Raw genomic sequence first — 15,408 nt, 5'->3', positions numbered from 1 at the left:
TAGTAGACTAAAGAAATAACTTCTTTATAAATGAAGCGGTACTCCTCCGACAGGTGGCGTGCTCACACCACACGTCTCCATTGTAGCTGCAGCACCACCGAAGAAGAACGTCATTGGCCGTGATGGCGTCCACAATGTTGAGGTCGCTCACTAAACTCGGACGTCCTTCAACAAAATTAATATTAGGCAACAATTTGCTGAGTCCGGGCTGTACTGTTCTGCAGACCAGGTATGAGGACGAGTTGTCGAAACGTCGCCTTGCGTGCGGTGTTTGTTTTATTGGCTTTGTTTGCTTGGGCGATACGTAACTGTTATTCAAATGGCTAACGCTAGCACGATGCTAAATACTGTTTCTAACCAAAGTGACCCCAAAACCGTCCTGGCCTGCTTTTAATTGAGGAAGAGAGTATGTCTCAGATGTGCACATCGAAATAGCAATGGTGTCTTTATTGAGCGGCTCCCTGCTAAGGTGCTATGAGGTTAACCTGCCGGTGTCAGCGTTTGCTATTTACATTTGTCATCTTCAGTCAGTTTCAGGTCAACATGCTTCCTACAAAGAGGATTACACAGTTATAAACGAAACATTTTGAATTCAGGTCGCTGGCGTCTATCGTGCGATGACACATGCTGTTTTATCCCATTTTAAAGTCAACTATGTAATTCGTACGTTAATTAACATTTAGTACAGATGTCTTTTTAAATGGCTCACAATGCTTAAGAAAACTCAAGGTGACTGAAATATGTTGTGATGAACTTACGTCACCTCGTTTTGTAACGTCACATTATGTAGCATTACATATTTGTGTCACAGGCATAGCCTGCATGCACAATATTATCTGCAGAGCATCGATATTAGTTGATATTATAAAGTAACATGAATCAACACCTACACAGTTTATAACACAGTTTGGCTCACATAACTCCGCATCCTGTAGGTAGTTTGATATTTTGCATTATAGTGATGTCCTATTTTGTCATGCAAATTAGTTTTATCGGGTTTAATAGTCGTTGTCATTTTCCATCATGGTCTTTATATCAACCTTCTTGCCTAACAAGGATCCATGTAGAACCCCATCCGATGAGATCAGTTTCACTAACGTGTTTCGTTGAAACGCGAGTCAATTTCTATCTCTGCAGGCCTGGTTGAACACTGCCTATCATCAGTGTGATTCAATGTTTTAAATAACTTCGACTCAAAATCAGTTCAGAAGCAGAGTTGGCTAAAAATAATCAATGACAATTGAATCAGCTCTCCTCCATTGGTCAGATCTGTACATCCGTGTCAGGCTGGCAGGCTGGTTGTAGTCCAGATGATTGTCCTTTCCAAATCACAGCCTCAACAGTGTGAGATTATAGCCTCTTGAACAGAGAGCCTGTGAAGTGCCTTCGACCTTCTTCTTGAATAAAGATGTGGCGTGTGAGCAGGAATCTCCCACCGGCAGCCGAATGTTGAGAATGTGTTTGCTGGTTTTGGTTTTCAGGCAGAAGCAATGGCAGCCGGATCCAGAGTGGATGGAGCAGTACGCCGGGGCAGTGATGTACCCCACCGCCATTAATGAGAAATGGACTCCACCACCGTGGAATGGTACACTTCAACCTGAGTCAGACTTGAGGGAGATGCAAAAGCCTTTGTTTTGCTCAAAAGATTCAAACTCATTTCACTTCAGGGGCAACATACAGCTGCACTGGATCAGTTGACATAATAGCATAAATGTGACAACTCCTAAAGTAGACTGAAAACGTTCTCATATTCCTTTTACAAAACACATTGAACATTTCATTTAAAAACATATACTCTGTTCTCTCTCTTCTGGTAACTAATTTAGGCAAAAATCTTGTTGTTTACTGGAACTGGAAAACCCTAAGGATCAGCAGAGACATTTTTACTGCCGTCTTTTTTATTTTTTAGAACAAATCCCCATCTTAAAGAGTGGAAGATATTACTATTTTATTAAACCACTCATTTTCATACCTAAAAGTCTTAAAGTGTAATAACAGTTGCAGTTTGCACGCAAAAAAGGACCAAATTTCAAATTAGAGGCGTTATAGAGCCTCTTTACCTGTTCAGCCATGAGTCCTTATGTCAGTAAAACAGCAGATTGGTTGGAGTCCTGTGAGGAAGGACTCGTCCTCGACCACAGCAAGTTTCAAATGTATCAGTGTTATTTCATTGAAATTTTCTTCTGGTTTGATAAAGTATCCATCCATCATATAAATAACATTTTCCTTTTATGAACAAATGACCTTTATTGTCTTCTTTGTGAAGCTTGATGTTTGACGCTGCTTATTTTGGTCCAGTCAGGACTTAAATGATGAAAATTATCATCACAAGCCTGAGAAGACCGTATCATGTCTGATTGTTTTGGTCCTTCCAGACAAAGACCCTCCTGCAGAGAAGGACGTGTCCAACCTGACCATCAACTTCGGCCCACAGCACCCCGCCGCTCACGGCGTGCTGCGCCTGGTGATGGAGCTCAGCGGCGAGTCCGTCAAGAAGTGCGACCCCCACATCGGCCTGCTGCACCGCGGCACCGAGAAGCTGATCGAGTACAAGACCTACTTGCAGGTTCGCCGCCAGTCTGAAGAGAAGTGATGGCTAGATGAGCTTTTTCAGGAAACTTTGATTGTTTTGATTCCTGACTCTTTCATGCTTCAGGCTCTGCCCTACTTTGACCGTCTGGACTACGTGTCCATGATGTGTAACGAGGAGGCCTACTCGCTGGCCGTGGAGAGGCTGCTCAACATCCAAGCTCCGCCCCGTGCTCAGTGGATCAGAGGTACCAACATGTCAAACAGTTGAAATCTACAAAACGTGTTTTTACGGCTGACATTAAATCGATTGCAAGATGTGTTTGAATGTCCAGTGGTTAAGAAATATACTCATTTAAAGCTTTACAACCAGTACTTTGAAATTTCTTGAGAACCTTACAAACAACCTAAATAAATGTAACAGTATTTTAAATGTTCTTATTCTAAGCCTGAAGTTTAATGGACAGATTTAACAACCGTGTGTTATTTCATATATATTTTGCTTTATTCATTGTCCATTCATCTAAACAAACTGAAATCAGGGAATAAAATGATGAAGAAATATCCAGTTTAAAGCTCAACAAGCTGAAAAATGTTGTTCTAATTTCATCCACTACTTTCTACCATAAGATGGCGTAGTGACTGAGTCCAGTGTCTAAAAGAAATGATAACAGCATGAGGCTAGAAATGGCTATTGTGCATTAACTATGAGAGAGAAGACAAACTGCAGTGCACGACACTCCTGTAGTGTTCAGAGGACTTCAGCTTTACAGTTTGATTCCTTGATTCCTGGCCAAACTGGCTTTGACTTCTGGCCTTTTGCCACCACAAGAATGAAGAGAGACATGATCTATTGTCATAAGATATTTTATTTATTTACAAGACGACAGTGATGTTGAAGGTGAGGAGCTTTCGGACAAATCAGCTGCAATGAAAAGAGCCTCCTCAGGTTTGAGGGCCTCGGTGTAAAGTTGCTCCACACATTTGAATTTTCATGATAAATGACATTAAGTTTCCCCGGGTGGCTCATCGATTTTACTCTCAAAGAAAAACTACATTTGCTGGAAGCAGTAAAAGATGATTTGAAGTCAGTTTTCTGTCAGTCGACTCGTGAAAGGGTCATTTTCTGGGCTCTAAATGCTCGGACGTGTTTTTGTTTTTTTCCGCCCTGTGTTTGCAGTCCTGTTCGGAGAGCTGACTCGTATCCTGAACCACATCATGGCCATCACCACGCACGCCCTCGACATCGGCGCCATGACGCCTTTCTTCTGGCTGTTCGAGGAGAGGGAGAAGGTTGGAACTACGCTGCACATTTTAATACACTTTGATGCTAAATACGAGTTACTCTTTTGAAAGTCCATTTTGGGAATATTGGGGAAGTTTTTGTGGACTGCAGTGGTGTTAGATCAATCAATTTTTCTTCTAAAGAAACTGTTGCTATTGACAGAAATACACACTGAGATGTTTTCTTCTTGCAGATGTTTGAGTTCTACGAGCGCGTGTCTGGAGCCAGGATGCATGCGGCCTACGTACGACCCGGCGGCGTCCACCAGGTAGGAGAAGAAATGCAACAAGGCCTGTTATTTATCCCTGATGTTCACATTCTGGCGCCACTGACAGGAAGTGCCTTGATACTTTTCACGTAAACAGTTAAAGGGTCACATTATGCTAAATTCATTTTCTATAGGTTTTCCAACAATAATAATCGTCTCCATACCTGGAGTGACGCTCCACAAGTCAAGAAGTCTGTCCTCTCTCTCCCTGGCGCATTTCAGATTTTAAAAAGTGTGTTGCTCCAAGGAGCCAATCAGAAATCAAACCCTATATAGAGTCATCGGGGGTTTAGCCAATCCCTATCAAGGGAGGCCCTCCCTATGACCCTCCCACAATTAGGCAGCTCTGCTCTGGCACATGGCACCACGAGAGGAAGTACTTCCTCCTCTTCCCAAGATGGGCATGTGTGGGCTGAGCCAGTCCAGCTCACACAGACACAGCAGATTCTGAATGCAGCTCCTATGATCCAACATTTAAATGGAGGAAAATCAAGGAAAAGCTGGATTTGGAGAAATAAACTTTGAATACAACATGTTTGGACCGATGAGACCATGTGAAAGTGTTGAAAAGATGTAGAACATGACTCCTTTAAAGATATCTGGAAAATTGAAAATAAGAAACCTACTCTGAAGCTGAGACATGGTGGTAACCTCACTGTAAATTAAGTGTAAATGCACTCAGTCATTAAACACCGTCCTGTGTTGCAGGATTTGCCTCTTGGCCTGATGGACGACATCTATGAGTGGTGCAAGAACTTCTCCATTCGAATCGATGAAACAGAAGAGGTGGACAACTCCCTCTGTAATATTTACACTCAGGATTAAAGTGAATCCAACACTGATCCCCCCCCCCCCCCCATCTGTGCAGATGCTGACCAACAATCGTATCTGGAAGAATCGCACGGTCGACATCGGAGTGGTTACTGCTGAGGAGGCCCTCAACTACGGTTTCAGGTGATAAGACGAGCTGCAGAACAGGTGAAAAACTACCAATGAGGAGCTCATCTGACTTGTGTCTCGTCGTCCTCCCAGCGGAGTGATGCTGCGAGGTTCAGGAATCAAGTGGGACCTGAGGAAATCGCAGCCGTACGACAAATATGACGAGGTGGACTTCGACGTTCCCATTGGAAGCAACGGAGACTGTTATGACAGGTACACGAAACACAGCGCTGCCGCAGAGTTACGAAACATTTCTACTTCACTTGACTGTTTTTCCTTTTTGGCTTTTCTGCCCTGAATTTGAAGAGAAATATCTTTAGGTTGTCCTCGTTATGAGAAGAGTGACCACTGCTGATAGCATTCATACATATAAACTCCGGCCAGTTTTTCATTGATAAAATAATTTAGTTTCTAACTTAAAACTGATAGAAGTTGAATCCTGAGCGGTGTCATCTTTACCGACTGCAGTAACATGGCAACCACCAGAAATCCTAGAAAAGATGTCAAAGAAGAAGCAAAATACTTTTCAGAACCTGAATGTTTTTACTTCTACTTAAGGACATCAAGTTGAGTTTTTTTGTTTTTTCTACTCAATTAGACACTGTTGGAGAACCCTTTTTCCTCTCATCTCTCATGAAAGCTTTGTCAATACCTCTTATTTAACTGTGTGTGTTAAATACACAGGTCTTCATTTAACCAGCACAAGGGGGCCAAAAGGTTCACGACTGGGCAGGAAGTCTTTGAGTTTGTAAATACTGGCAGAAAGGTTCTAAGCGGGGCAGTGCACACTAACGCACCAGCAGGTTGTTTATCTTGAAAATAAAAGACCCGAGGCTGTGGTTTCTGAACATCCTCAGTGCTGCATGCTGTGGTTTCTCAGATCACAATACTCCTGGAGACGAGAGAGAGGACTCCCTCCTCCACTGTGTATCAGCTCATTCTTCAAATTCTTACACTGATTTTAACTCGTCTGACATTTGTTAGTCCGCACTTACTTTTGTAAGCCTTCCAGTCTGCACTCGGGACAAAGAAAACCTCGAATCACAGACAAATGTGGTGTCACGGTAGTGGAACAAAATCCACTAAAAGTCCAGCTGAAGACAGAAACATTCACAGGACCTTGCAGAGACACACACACACACACACACACACACACACACACACACACACACACACACACACACACACACACACACACACAGAAGTCACTGTGCAACACTTCAAAAGCCCCACATCAGTACCGACTTTCCTCTCTAGACCAAACACAGCGTTAACAGGGTGCAGCTTCACGTTACCACGGCAACACTGGAAATCAATTAAAGCGTCTCTCCATGACCCACCTGGAAGCACCCCAACATCGCTTTTTTTTTTCTTCACATTATTCTTCTGTTTCTCTACCGAAACTGCTTCTATTTTAATTCTTATTATTCTTCTGGAGCTTAAATAATCCCGTTCTGTCGTCACACACGCACATATGTCCCCCTCAGTTTTCTTTCAAAAAAACAAATATATGGGATATTTGGCTTTAGGAAACACTGACTGAAACTTTTCATCACTGTGTCGCCAAATAATTGAAACAATCTGATAATAAAATACTTGAATTATCATAAAATCCAGTCCTATAAAAAGTGCTGACCCGTGTTCTAACTGGCCGCTGTGTGTAATGAACTGTTCTGTGTGGTGCAGGTATCTGTGCCGGGTGGAGGAGATGAGACAGTCCCTCAGGATCATGCTGCAGGCGCTCAACAAGATGCCCGAGGGGGAGATCAAGGTGGACGACGCCAAAGTGGCTCCACCCAAGAGGTCCGAGATGAAGGTGAGACCCGCGTTTTAACATCCTCCTATTTATTCTTCTATAATCTTCACCTTCTGAATCGGTTTTGTTTTTATTTTCCAGATGTCGATGGAGTCTCTGATCCACCACTTCAAGCTGTACACGGAGGGCTACCAGGTGCCTCCAGGAGCCACCTACACCGCGGTCGAAGCTCCCAAGGTGAGACCATATTTCCTCCTGGGAGTTAAACGAAGCGCCCCACTTTTACAGCTCCTAATGAATTCTCTGTGTGCCGCTGTGTGCGACCCGCAGGGAGAGTTCGGTGTTTATCTGGTGTCGGACGGCTCCAGCAGGCCCTACCGCTGCAAGATCAAAGCGCCCGGATTCGCTCACTTGGTATGAAAATATCACACACACACACACACGCACACACACACACACACATCGGCGATCAATTATTGAGCGGCCTTAACGGCTCGTCCTCCGGGCGGATTCGGCTTCATTAGCCACGTTTTGATGTGTTTTTAAAAGCACACAGAATTCGCCTCCTTCCTGCTCTGCCGGCAGCTCGCGGCTACACAACCCGCTGTGTTCACCAGCTAAAAATGGCTTGAAAGTTTAACTTGGAGCCTCAGATTATGAAAACCGATACGTGCTTCTGCGTCGTAGCTCATCAGTGTTTGTTTTTCCGTCGCAGGCTGGACTGGATAAAATGGCTCAAGGACACATGCTGGCTGACGTGGTGGCCATCATCGGTGAGCACATGAGCGTTACAGAAGAGCGACAGGAAGGCAGAAGTGGCCGTACGTTTGAAGTTGCACCACCATAGCTCATCATTTCTTCTTCTCCTCCTCCCAGGTACACAGGATATCGTGTTTGGCGAGGTCGACCGCTAGCTGCCCGAGGATCCTCTTCCTGTTCTCTCTTCAGTGTAGTGAGGCTTTCTGACACGAGAATCTGCATATAATCTGTTGTACAATGCCCCAATACACCCAATAAATATTTTATGGACTGTAAAGCAGCTGCTTGTGTTTCGTCTCACGGTCGTGCTTTGAAAAACCGGACAAACGCAAAGTTAAACCTCACACCAGAGCCCTTCATGCCGCGCGTTTCCTCTGGTGTGGCGTTAGAGGGGGTGGGGGAGGGGGGAGTGGTCTGATGTGAACCGAGGCAGATGGACTTTGAGCTCAGACCACAACTTCCTCTGTTTGCTGCGAGGGTGAAAAAGAGAATAAGAGAAGTTACCAGACGGTTGGTGAGAGGAGAGTGTAGTTTGAGCCATGGCTGCGAGGGGCCGGAGCTCGCCGCCGCTGCTGCTGCTGCTGGCCGTCCCGCTATGGATGAACTTCGGAACAGCCGGTGAGTACGACTGAAGGGACTTTTCCCAGTTTCTTGTGGATTCAATCCCCGAAATGACCTTTTTCGTTTTCTCTCCTCGAGAACAACGTCGTGTATAAAACGGCTTAACGTGCGAATGTCACATTCACATCCGATAACATGGAAGCACTCATCGGTTTCTGAAAACTCCACTTTGATCTTCTAATGTGCTCGAGAGCGTTGAGGTTTAACATTTGTCTTCTTTCAGCTGCCACAGTAACAGTTCCTGTCAAACTGGCCTCTGTGGTGAAGCGCGATCACCACAGTCGGTCTACATGTAAAGTTTGCACCAGGAGGAAGCTGAAAGAAGAATAAAACCCCTGCAACCATTTGAAAGGGAACGTGCGTTTCCATCCTCCGCTTCTCGTGAAATCTAAATATTTCTAGGAAATGGTCTCAGCCTGCCGGGGCTCAAATTAGTGATGAATCAATACAATTTATCTCTTTATAGAAATCTAAGAGGTGAAAATGTCACAAGAAGTCTTATTAAATGAGGCTTTGCTAAGTCATTTGCAATTTGCAGACTCTTTTTCCACGAAATGAACTTTTTATTCTATTCAATCACAATTATTTTGAGTTGTTATTCAGAAAGGAGAATCTCCCACAGTTTATTTCTGAATGATTCAAAGGTTGTAATAAAGACCGGAGCAGTTCAGTATTTCTATATCTAGAAGTTTCTTTAAATTAATGGAGACGTTACACCTGAAGTGTTTAAAATTCGGAATGGCGTGTGGACAACTTCTGCACTGTGACGCTCTGCGTCTGCGTTAATGTGTGAAGATCGGCAGTAAGAAGTCAACATGGCAAACGTTTGATGCTGAGTGAGTTGGGTGTGTAGATCCAAGTGGTGGGCTTCATTTTCGGGTCATTTGGACGCTTTTTCCCAGAAAGAAGTCAGGATGGGTATTAAAACACTCTTTTTTTAAGCTGAATTATCTGTAACATAGAACAATGAGTGTAAAAGTTAAATACTGGTGTGAACGCAACATCAAAATGGTCATCAAGGATACTTGTGGAGTTTATATCAATTCAAAACGCGACACGAAGCTGTTGTAAGATGCTGAACTGGGCATCAAGTAACTGTGAACAAACACAACTACAGATCAGAATTCTCAGGCACGACTGATTCTCCTTCAAAAGTTCTTTTAAATTTGACCTGAAAAATCCTAGGTTTCATCTTCCTCCTCGTATGACGTGGAAAACAGCCACGTGACGAGAGATTCTAGAGAAGAGGTTCATTTCCCATCGAGTAGAAAATGACGTCTTTCAGCGTTTCATCACTGCACAGTTATTGGAGTAATATAAATTTTGTCTGCTAAAGCAAGATAACATAAGATTGATGATAAAACCGTCCACAACTGTGGGATTTCTTAATTTAACCATAAAGATTCATTTATTCCCAATATTGTCATTTGATTTCAGTAAGAAATCTGACAAACCTGTTTTGTTTTTGTTTTTTTGATACAAATCTTTATTTATAGAACACTTTTTAGATAAGTCAAGTAAATAAAAAAACTCGAACGAAAAATGCTTCAATGCCAGACATTTACACATAAACATGTGTGTGTCTACATATGTATATATATATATATTACTGAAAGTTGAGTTGAAATACTCAATAACGGGAAAATAAAAACAAACTAATTTGGAGGGAGAGTAAAAACGTGCATGAATTTATAAAACCTTTATGCTGTCCTGTTCAGAGTTGTGTGTGTGTGTGTGGGGGGGGGGGGGTTTGCATGTTCTCTATAAGCAGCCCCGTCCACAATGCTTGGAAGTGAATATTTGACCCTGAATTGCTGCGATCAGCTCCAACAAGCCGTCATCATGAGATGCCGAAAATGTATTTCTGACATATAATTCATATATTCTTTAACTGTGTATACACAGTTCATACAGCTATAGTGTAAACTCACTGATCCCACACACACACACACGCACACACTATTATCGTGTCTGAAAAGGAAGAAGTACTGGCTGATTTGATCTCTTTAGTATCTTGAAGGTTGAATCTCATAAAGACAGTTTTTTTCCACTTCCTATAAAACTTAATGATACATAAATGTACGCACACATAGTAAATGTGTAAAATGTTAAATTGGCAAGCGATTATAAGCAATACAGTTAAAAATGAGAACAGAAAATATGTAAATGTGTGTGTATATATATATATATATATATTAGTATATTTTATAAGTATATTTTGTGTATGTTTTGACAAGTATAGAATGAATTCACAAGAATAAAATAATTAAAAAAAATCAATATTGAACAATTGAATGATGCTGTAGAGCAACAAATGAGACTCTTGAAATACCGTTTTATCATTAAAAGAAAGTACTTTTAGGTTTTTTGGAGTTTAATTATGAAGCCTGTTGAACTAATTTGGACTGAAGGAACCATGATATACATATTTATTCCCACAGTCACATTTGAATGCATGGATGCAATTTTTAAAAAGAGCGTGAATAGATTAAAGACACACTTTTTAGATAAGTCTCATTCTATCGCCTACAATTATGTGCTGTTTGGGGATAATTTGTCCGACACTTGATACAAAAAACTGAGTAACAATCAATTCATGCTTTAATACAAATGCATTTGTTATTATATATGCAAACTGTGTTGTCACACAGGTTCGTTGTAAATACATATATGACATACGCAACTTTTTAGATCAAGTATAAGTACGATACTTAAAGATACCCTAAAATAAAGGATTTTAATTGTAGAATTCTTTTTCACAATCTTAATTTCACTTTTTAAGCTACTTATGGTATGATTTATATAATCGGGAAGATTGTTTTGAAACAGCCTACTTATCATTTATACCTCGGGATAGAAATATATTCCCAATTATTTACGATGTTGTCCTTTTTCCTTGCCGTTTTAACAGTATAAATGATTTGACCTTTTGGTAGATTTCAGTCATTGAATAGCCTCATTAATTGGGTTAAATTAATAGATTTTGGGGGGGGGTTTGAGCCTTAAAAAATAACGTTTGAATGCACCATGCAGGTCTTTTTGATTTCCACATTGTGCAAGAAAACGTGACCAGAATCGTTTGGAATTTGCTCGTATTGCGTCTCTATGTTAAACCATAATAATCTTTTCAGCAGCTTCTGGCAAAAAGTGACTAAACTCACTGATGAATGTGTTCGAAATGGACTGAAAATAACTTAAACAGGGTAAAAAAAAAAAAAGAAGTGAATTTTAAAAACAAAGTTAAGCTGATTCTTCCCCGGAAGGCCTGACTGTCCGTTCACGTGACACGCTGCTGGAGCCTCTTTTGAAATGCGAGATGGTGACAGTGGTGTTTCGCAACAAAGCTGCAAACTCTTTCCACAGACGCCGGCCTTTGCATCATCCACAAGTGTTTTGCTCTTCTTGAATCCCGTGTTGTGTTTCCCGCAGCGGCTCTGAAGGAGAACGAGATCTGCTACGTGCTGGATGGCATCCTCTTCATGTACGGCATCATCCTCACCGCGCTCTACTGCAGGATGAAGGTGTGAAGGCAAACTCGCAAAGATTAAATTTCCTACAGCGAGAAAAATGTGCATTTAGTTTGAGGAACTCGAGAGGAGGCGTCATATCTCTCAAGTTATTTTCATATCTGCGTGTGAAATGAAGTGTCATCTGCATATACCGCCTTCAGGAGGAACAGGAAGATACATAAGTCTTCTGCTTCTCTCAGCTCTAGACCACCACTGCTCACTTTTAATTCTATCAACTTGGTGGAAATAGGCGGGTTATAAGTTACGACTTCTGCAACATTAGAGAATAAAACACATTTATTATCTCACATTTTGAATTCTGTGTATCAATTTGACAAAGATAAGAAAAGAAAATCTTTGTTTTTCTGAGCAATCAAAGATATTGGATTTTTCTGCTGAGTCATGGCAAAATTGTCATGAATAGAAATAATGAAAGCCTCAAAACCGATGCCAACACTGTTAATTTACATATAACCTGCTGTTTTATCAGAAAACCGATGCTTTCTCAAAGAAAAAATTTTTTTTCTTCAAAAAAGATAGTGAATCTCATCTTATCTACATTTCTAATTTGGAAGAGAAAACTCAAAGATTATCCAACTATACTGAACTCAAAGTTTCTCTTGTGACTCCCTCGCAGCGATACCAGTTTGGGAAATTTCCCACTTTTGCATTTGGAGAGCATGTAAAGACAAAACCTTGTGTCCAGCTAAATAAACCCACATGCGGCTAATCTGGTGGTTGTACAGTAAATAATATATATATATATATATATATATATATATATATATATATGAAACCTCTGCATGCTTTAGGAAGTCTCAAGCCTCCAGATTAGCGGTCTTACTCCTGAATGCACCGTGAATGTGACTTTCACTGGTTTCTAATTCCACCCTGCATGTTGCAGATCTACAACGCTCGGGAGGAGAAAGCTGCGAGCGAAAAGTCTGGGCAGGTAAGAATAACACATCGTGAAACATCTGCAGCGCCGTGTGGTGAGTCCAACTGTTCTCATTATGGGTGCTGTGGTCAGCTTCTCCACTCAGCCCCCCCCCCCCCCCCCCCCCCCACAGAGCATCAAAACCTGTAGCGGTAGAAAGAACTTCATGATGCATTGGTGCTTTTGCTTTCATTGGCTCGCCTGTGGAGGGAATAAAGAGTAAAACTTAGTCTTAGGGTCTTTCTTTCATTTATTTACCTTCCCACTTCATACTGGCTCACTCATTCTGACTCCTCCACAATAAAAGATGCTTTTTAAGTTTTCAAACTTTACTTTGATTTGTTGTTTGATATGTCGATTTAGTTTTTATTTTCATTAAATCCCTCAAAGCCAATAAGACCGCTTTTCACGTGAAGGTATCCAAACTGAAAAAACACACTCGTGATCAGCTCGACGATACATAAATGTGAACAAGCAGTCTGGAGAAGGCACATCAGTGACACGGGGAGAAACAAGGCACAGCCGGGAACAATCAGGGGAGGAGAGGTAACGGATGAACAGGAAATACGAAACCAGGAAACGTTTTTGTTTACGGAAAATTTCTCGTTTTTCACCACAATAATCGCAAGAAACACTGAAAACGATGTCATTTTCACGGAGGTCGTAGGAAACGGAAATCGTTGCCGCTTCAACGCGGCCTGAAACCATCTGATTCAAGGACGAGAGGAAGCAGGATCGGATTAAAAAAAGACCGTTTACCTCAAACACACCAAGCAGTTTAGATTTTTTTCATTGTGGTTAACATTCACTACTGTTCTATGTTCTAATTAATTACATACTTTTTTTTAATAAAACATGAACTTTTCATGACGTTTTGCAGCTCTTGGTTCATATTGTATTGAAATCTGATGTCATTTTGTTGTTTTTACTTTTCTTCAATTAAAAAAACCCTCCTTTTCGCAATTAATATTGATAAGAATTCATATATATATATATACATATAGGACACTCCACCACAGTTTCAAACAATAGAAAACTTTCCGACCCCAGCCTGTGATTGTGCCGTTCTACTTTTTTAAAAACGGGTTCTTAATTTCTGACGAAGAGCCGCAGGCTGCCGGCGGCTCTCGTCTCTGTCAGACTGTGTTTGTTTGTGGTTTGCATCATTTCTCAGCGTTGAGGTTTTGTCCAGCAGCTGATGTTCTTCTTCTTTTTTCTCTCTTGTCAGGTTGCGGAGGAAGGCATTTACACGGTGAGTCTCTCAGAAGCTTTCCTGCGAATCGAATTGAGTTAATGTGAGATTCCTCAGATTAGGAAAAAGTGATGTATGTCCCTCCTCCCCCTCCTCCTCCTCCTCCTCCTGCAGGGTCTGACTCCTCACGCCCAGGACACATATGAAACCATTGGAATGAAGAAGTGACACCGAGGGAAAGTCCACGGCAGGATTTCCTTCAGATGTTTCTGTATTTAAACATTGCACATTATACCAAGCTTGTATTAGTACGCCGTTTGATACAGGAAGTGCGCAGAGCACAGTGCGTTTCTCCGTGTAGAGGAAGTCTCAAAAAGGACGAGGCAGAAAGTCCAAACTCCTGTTTTTTTTGACTGCTCTGTTGCACATCATTAATTTAAATGCAAACCTGTTGGGATATTTATAATATTTGCAATGTTGGCACACTGAGATGTAAAAAAAAATTCTATAAATTGCCCACATTTCATTAAAAGAAAACAGTACATAATCTGCTTATTACATTTTGAAACTAATCAGGGAAATAGTTCTAAAAAGAAAAAGGTGAAACAGGTGGAAAGTCGCTAAGTCCAAATAATAAAGTTAATTTAATTTTGTGGGCAAAGAGCTTCACAGAGAGGCTGACTCTTTATAATAAAATAAAACAATAATTATATATAAAGATTTTAAGAAAAGAAAAAAAAAAGCAGCAGTTATGTTTCTTATGTACAGGCCTAAATATCATTCAGTCTATTGATTGAATTATTTCCATGACTTTGTCTATTATATCAATATTAGAAAGCGATTTCTGGTCCTTCAGCCATTGAAAACAAACAATAAATGCAAAAACAACAACAAGAAACACAGAATTAATGAAAAAGAAGTCAGATATAAATAAGAATAAAGCTTCTATGAGCTCAAGTTATTTAGTATTTAATAGGAAGAGATTTAGGAAGAAGGTGAAAGACCAGTGTTTCATAGGTCAATGGATCCAATTAGAAACCTGATTTGGAAATGATAGAGTCTTTGTTTGTTTTTCGGAGGATTTCTACTGTCGTTCGATTTGATTTTTCAATTTGAAGCCTTTTGATTCCTGATCATAATTGTCCCCGTGACACCAGTTGCACGCGACTCGGAAAGATTTAGGTGGAGAATAAATTAAAGCTACTTCACCAACAGGTCAAACTCATCCAAATAAGTGAATAAAAATAGATCATGTCAACAAGAAATAAACAATATTTTTGGCTTTCACTTCATGTTCTGTATTTATTTTGAACATAAGTCTTGTAAAGGGAATAACACAGATTTCTGTGCCGCTGTTTTGTTCCCATTTGCTCTTTTATTACCTTTCTTTAGAAATGACGTCTGTTTGTGTGGAGACGAGAGATGGAAAGCTTTATGTGTTTCTGTATTTGAATGTATTTCTTAAAGTAAAATCCTCGTTTTGGGATGAAACCTTGTTGTCCTCCCTGATTCCCTGAGCAGTGTTTCCTGGACGCCACAGGATGGCACTGATGCTGTTTTTCCTCTCTTTCTTTAGTCTGCCTCTTCAGTTTTTGTGTTGCTGACAGTAGAAG

The 15,408-nt window shown here is 41.0% G+C and overlaps 2 protein-coding genes across 3 annotated transcripts; both read left to right on the top strand.

The window, feature by feature from the left end:
* The first annotated feature begins 55 nt into the window (after positions 1–55).
* ndufs2 (NADH:ubiquinone oxidoreductase core subunit S2) lies at positions 56–7,826 on the top strand. Of its 2 annotated transcripts, none has more exons than XM_080486522.1 (14): positions 56–229; positions 1,482–1,585; positions 2,376–2,566; positions 2,657–2,777; positions 3,710–3,822; positions 4,008–4,082; positions 4,791–4,868; positions 4,951–5,036; positions 5,115–5,234; positions 6,708–6,837; positions 6,919–7,014; positions 7,108–7,191; positions 7,493–7,550; positions 7,654–7,826. In XM_080486522.1, exons 1-14 carry the CDS (start codon positions 123–125, stop codon positions 7,689–7,691), a joined length of 1,401 nt encoding a protein of 466 aa, XP_080342648.1. In that variant the 5' UTR covers positions 56–122; the 3' UTR covers positions 7,692–7,826. The 2 variants fall into 2 exon arrangements, with proteins under 2 accessions (XP_080342648.1, XP_080342649.1); XM_080486523.1 differs by having other exon boundaries at positions 103–229; positions 6,919–6,984; positions 7,146–7,191; positions 7,654–7,810.
* Positions 7,827–7,984: 158 nt separating this feature from the next.
* Positions 7,985–14,632, top strand: fcer1g (Fc epsilon receptor IgFc epsilon receptor Ig). The gene is made up of 5 exons (XM_080486402.1): positions 7,985–8,154; positions 11,587–11,678; positions 12,571–12,618; positions 13,832–13,855; positions 13,970–14,632. Exons 1-5 carry the CDS (start codon positions 8,076–8,078, stop codon positions 14,021–14,023), a joined length of 297 nt encoding a protein of 98 aa, XP_080342528.1. The 5' UTR covers positions 7,985–8,075; the 3' UTR covers positions 14,024–14,632.
* The last annotated feature ends 776 nt before the right edge of the window (positions 14,633–15,408 follow it).

This window comes from Lipophrys pholis, assembly GCF_963383615.2.
Source record: "Lipophrys pholis genome assembly, chromosome: 18".
Lineage (NCBI taxonomy): Eukaryota > Metazoa > Chordata > Actinopteri > Blenniiformes > Blenniidae > Lipophrys > Lipophrys pholis.
This window is presented reverse-complemented; position numbering and strand designations above follow the sequence as displayed.

Excerpts from the sequence above, each read along its gene's own strand:
- ndufs2 (XM_080486522.1), top strand. The coding sequence starts at position 123 with ATGGCGTCCACAATGTTGAGGTCGCTCACTAAACTCGGACGTCCTTCA. Across the intron at positions 230-1,481 it reads TGTACTGTTCTGCAGACCAG|GCAGAAGCAATGGCAGCCGG; the intron begins GTATGAGGACGA and ends TTTGGTTTTCAG. Across the intron at positions 7,192-7,492 it reads CGCCCGGATTCGCTCACTTG|GCTGGACTGGATAAAATGGC; the intron begins GTATGAAAATAT and ends TTTCCGTCGCAG.
- fcer1g (XM_080486402.1), top strand. The coding sequence starts at position 8,076 with ATGGCTGCGAGGGGCCGGAGCTCGCCGCCGCTGCTGCTGCTGCTGGCC. Across the intron at positions 8,155-11,586 it reads GATGAACTTCGGAACAGCCG|CGGCTCTGAAGGAGAACGAG; the intron begins GTGAGTACGACT and ends TGTTTCCCGCAG. Across the intron at positions 12,619-13,831 it reads CGAGCGAAAAGTCTGGGCAG|GTTGCGGAGGAAGGCATTTA; the intron begins GTAAGAATAACA and ends CTCTCTTGTCAG.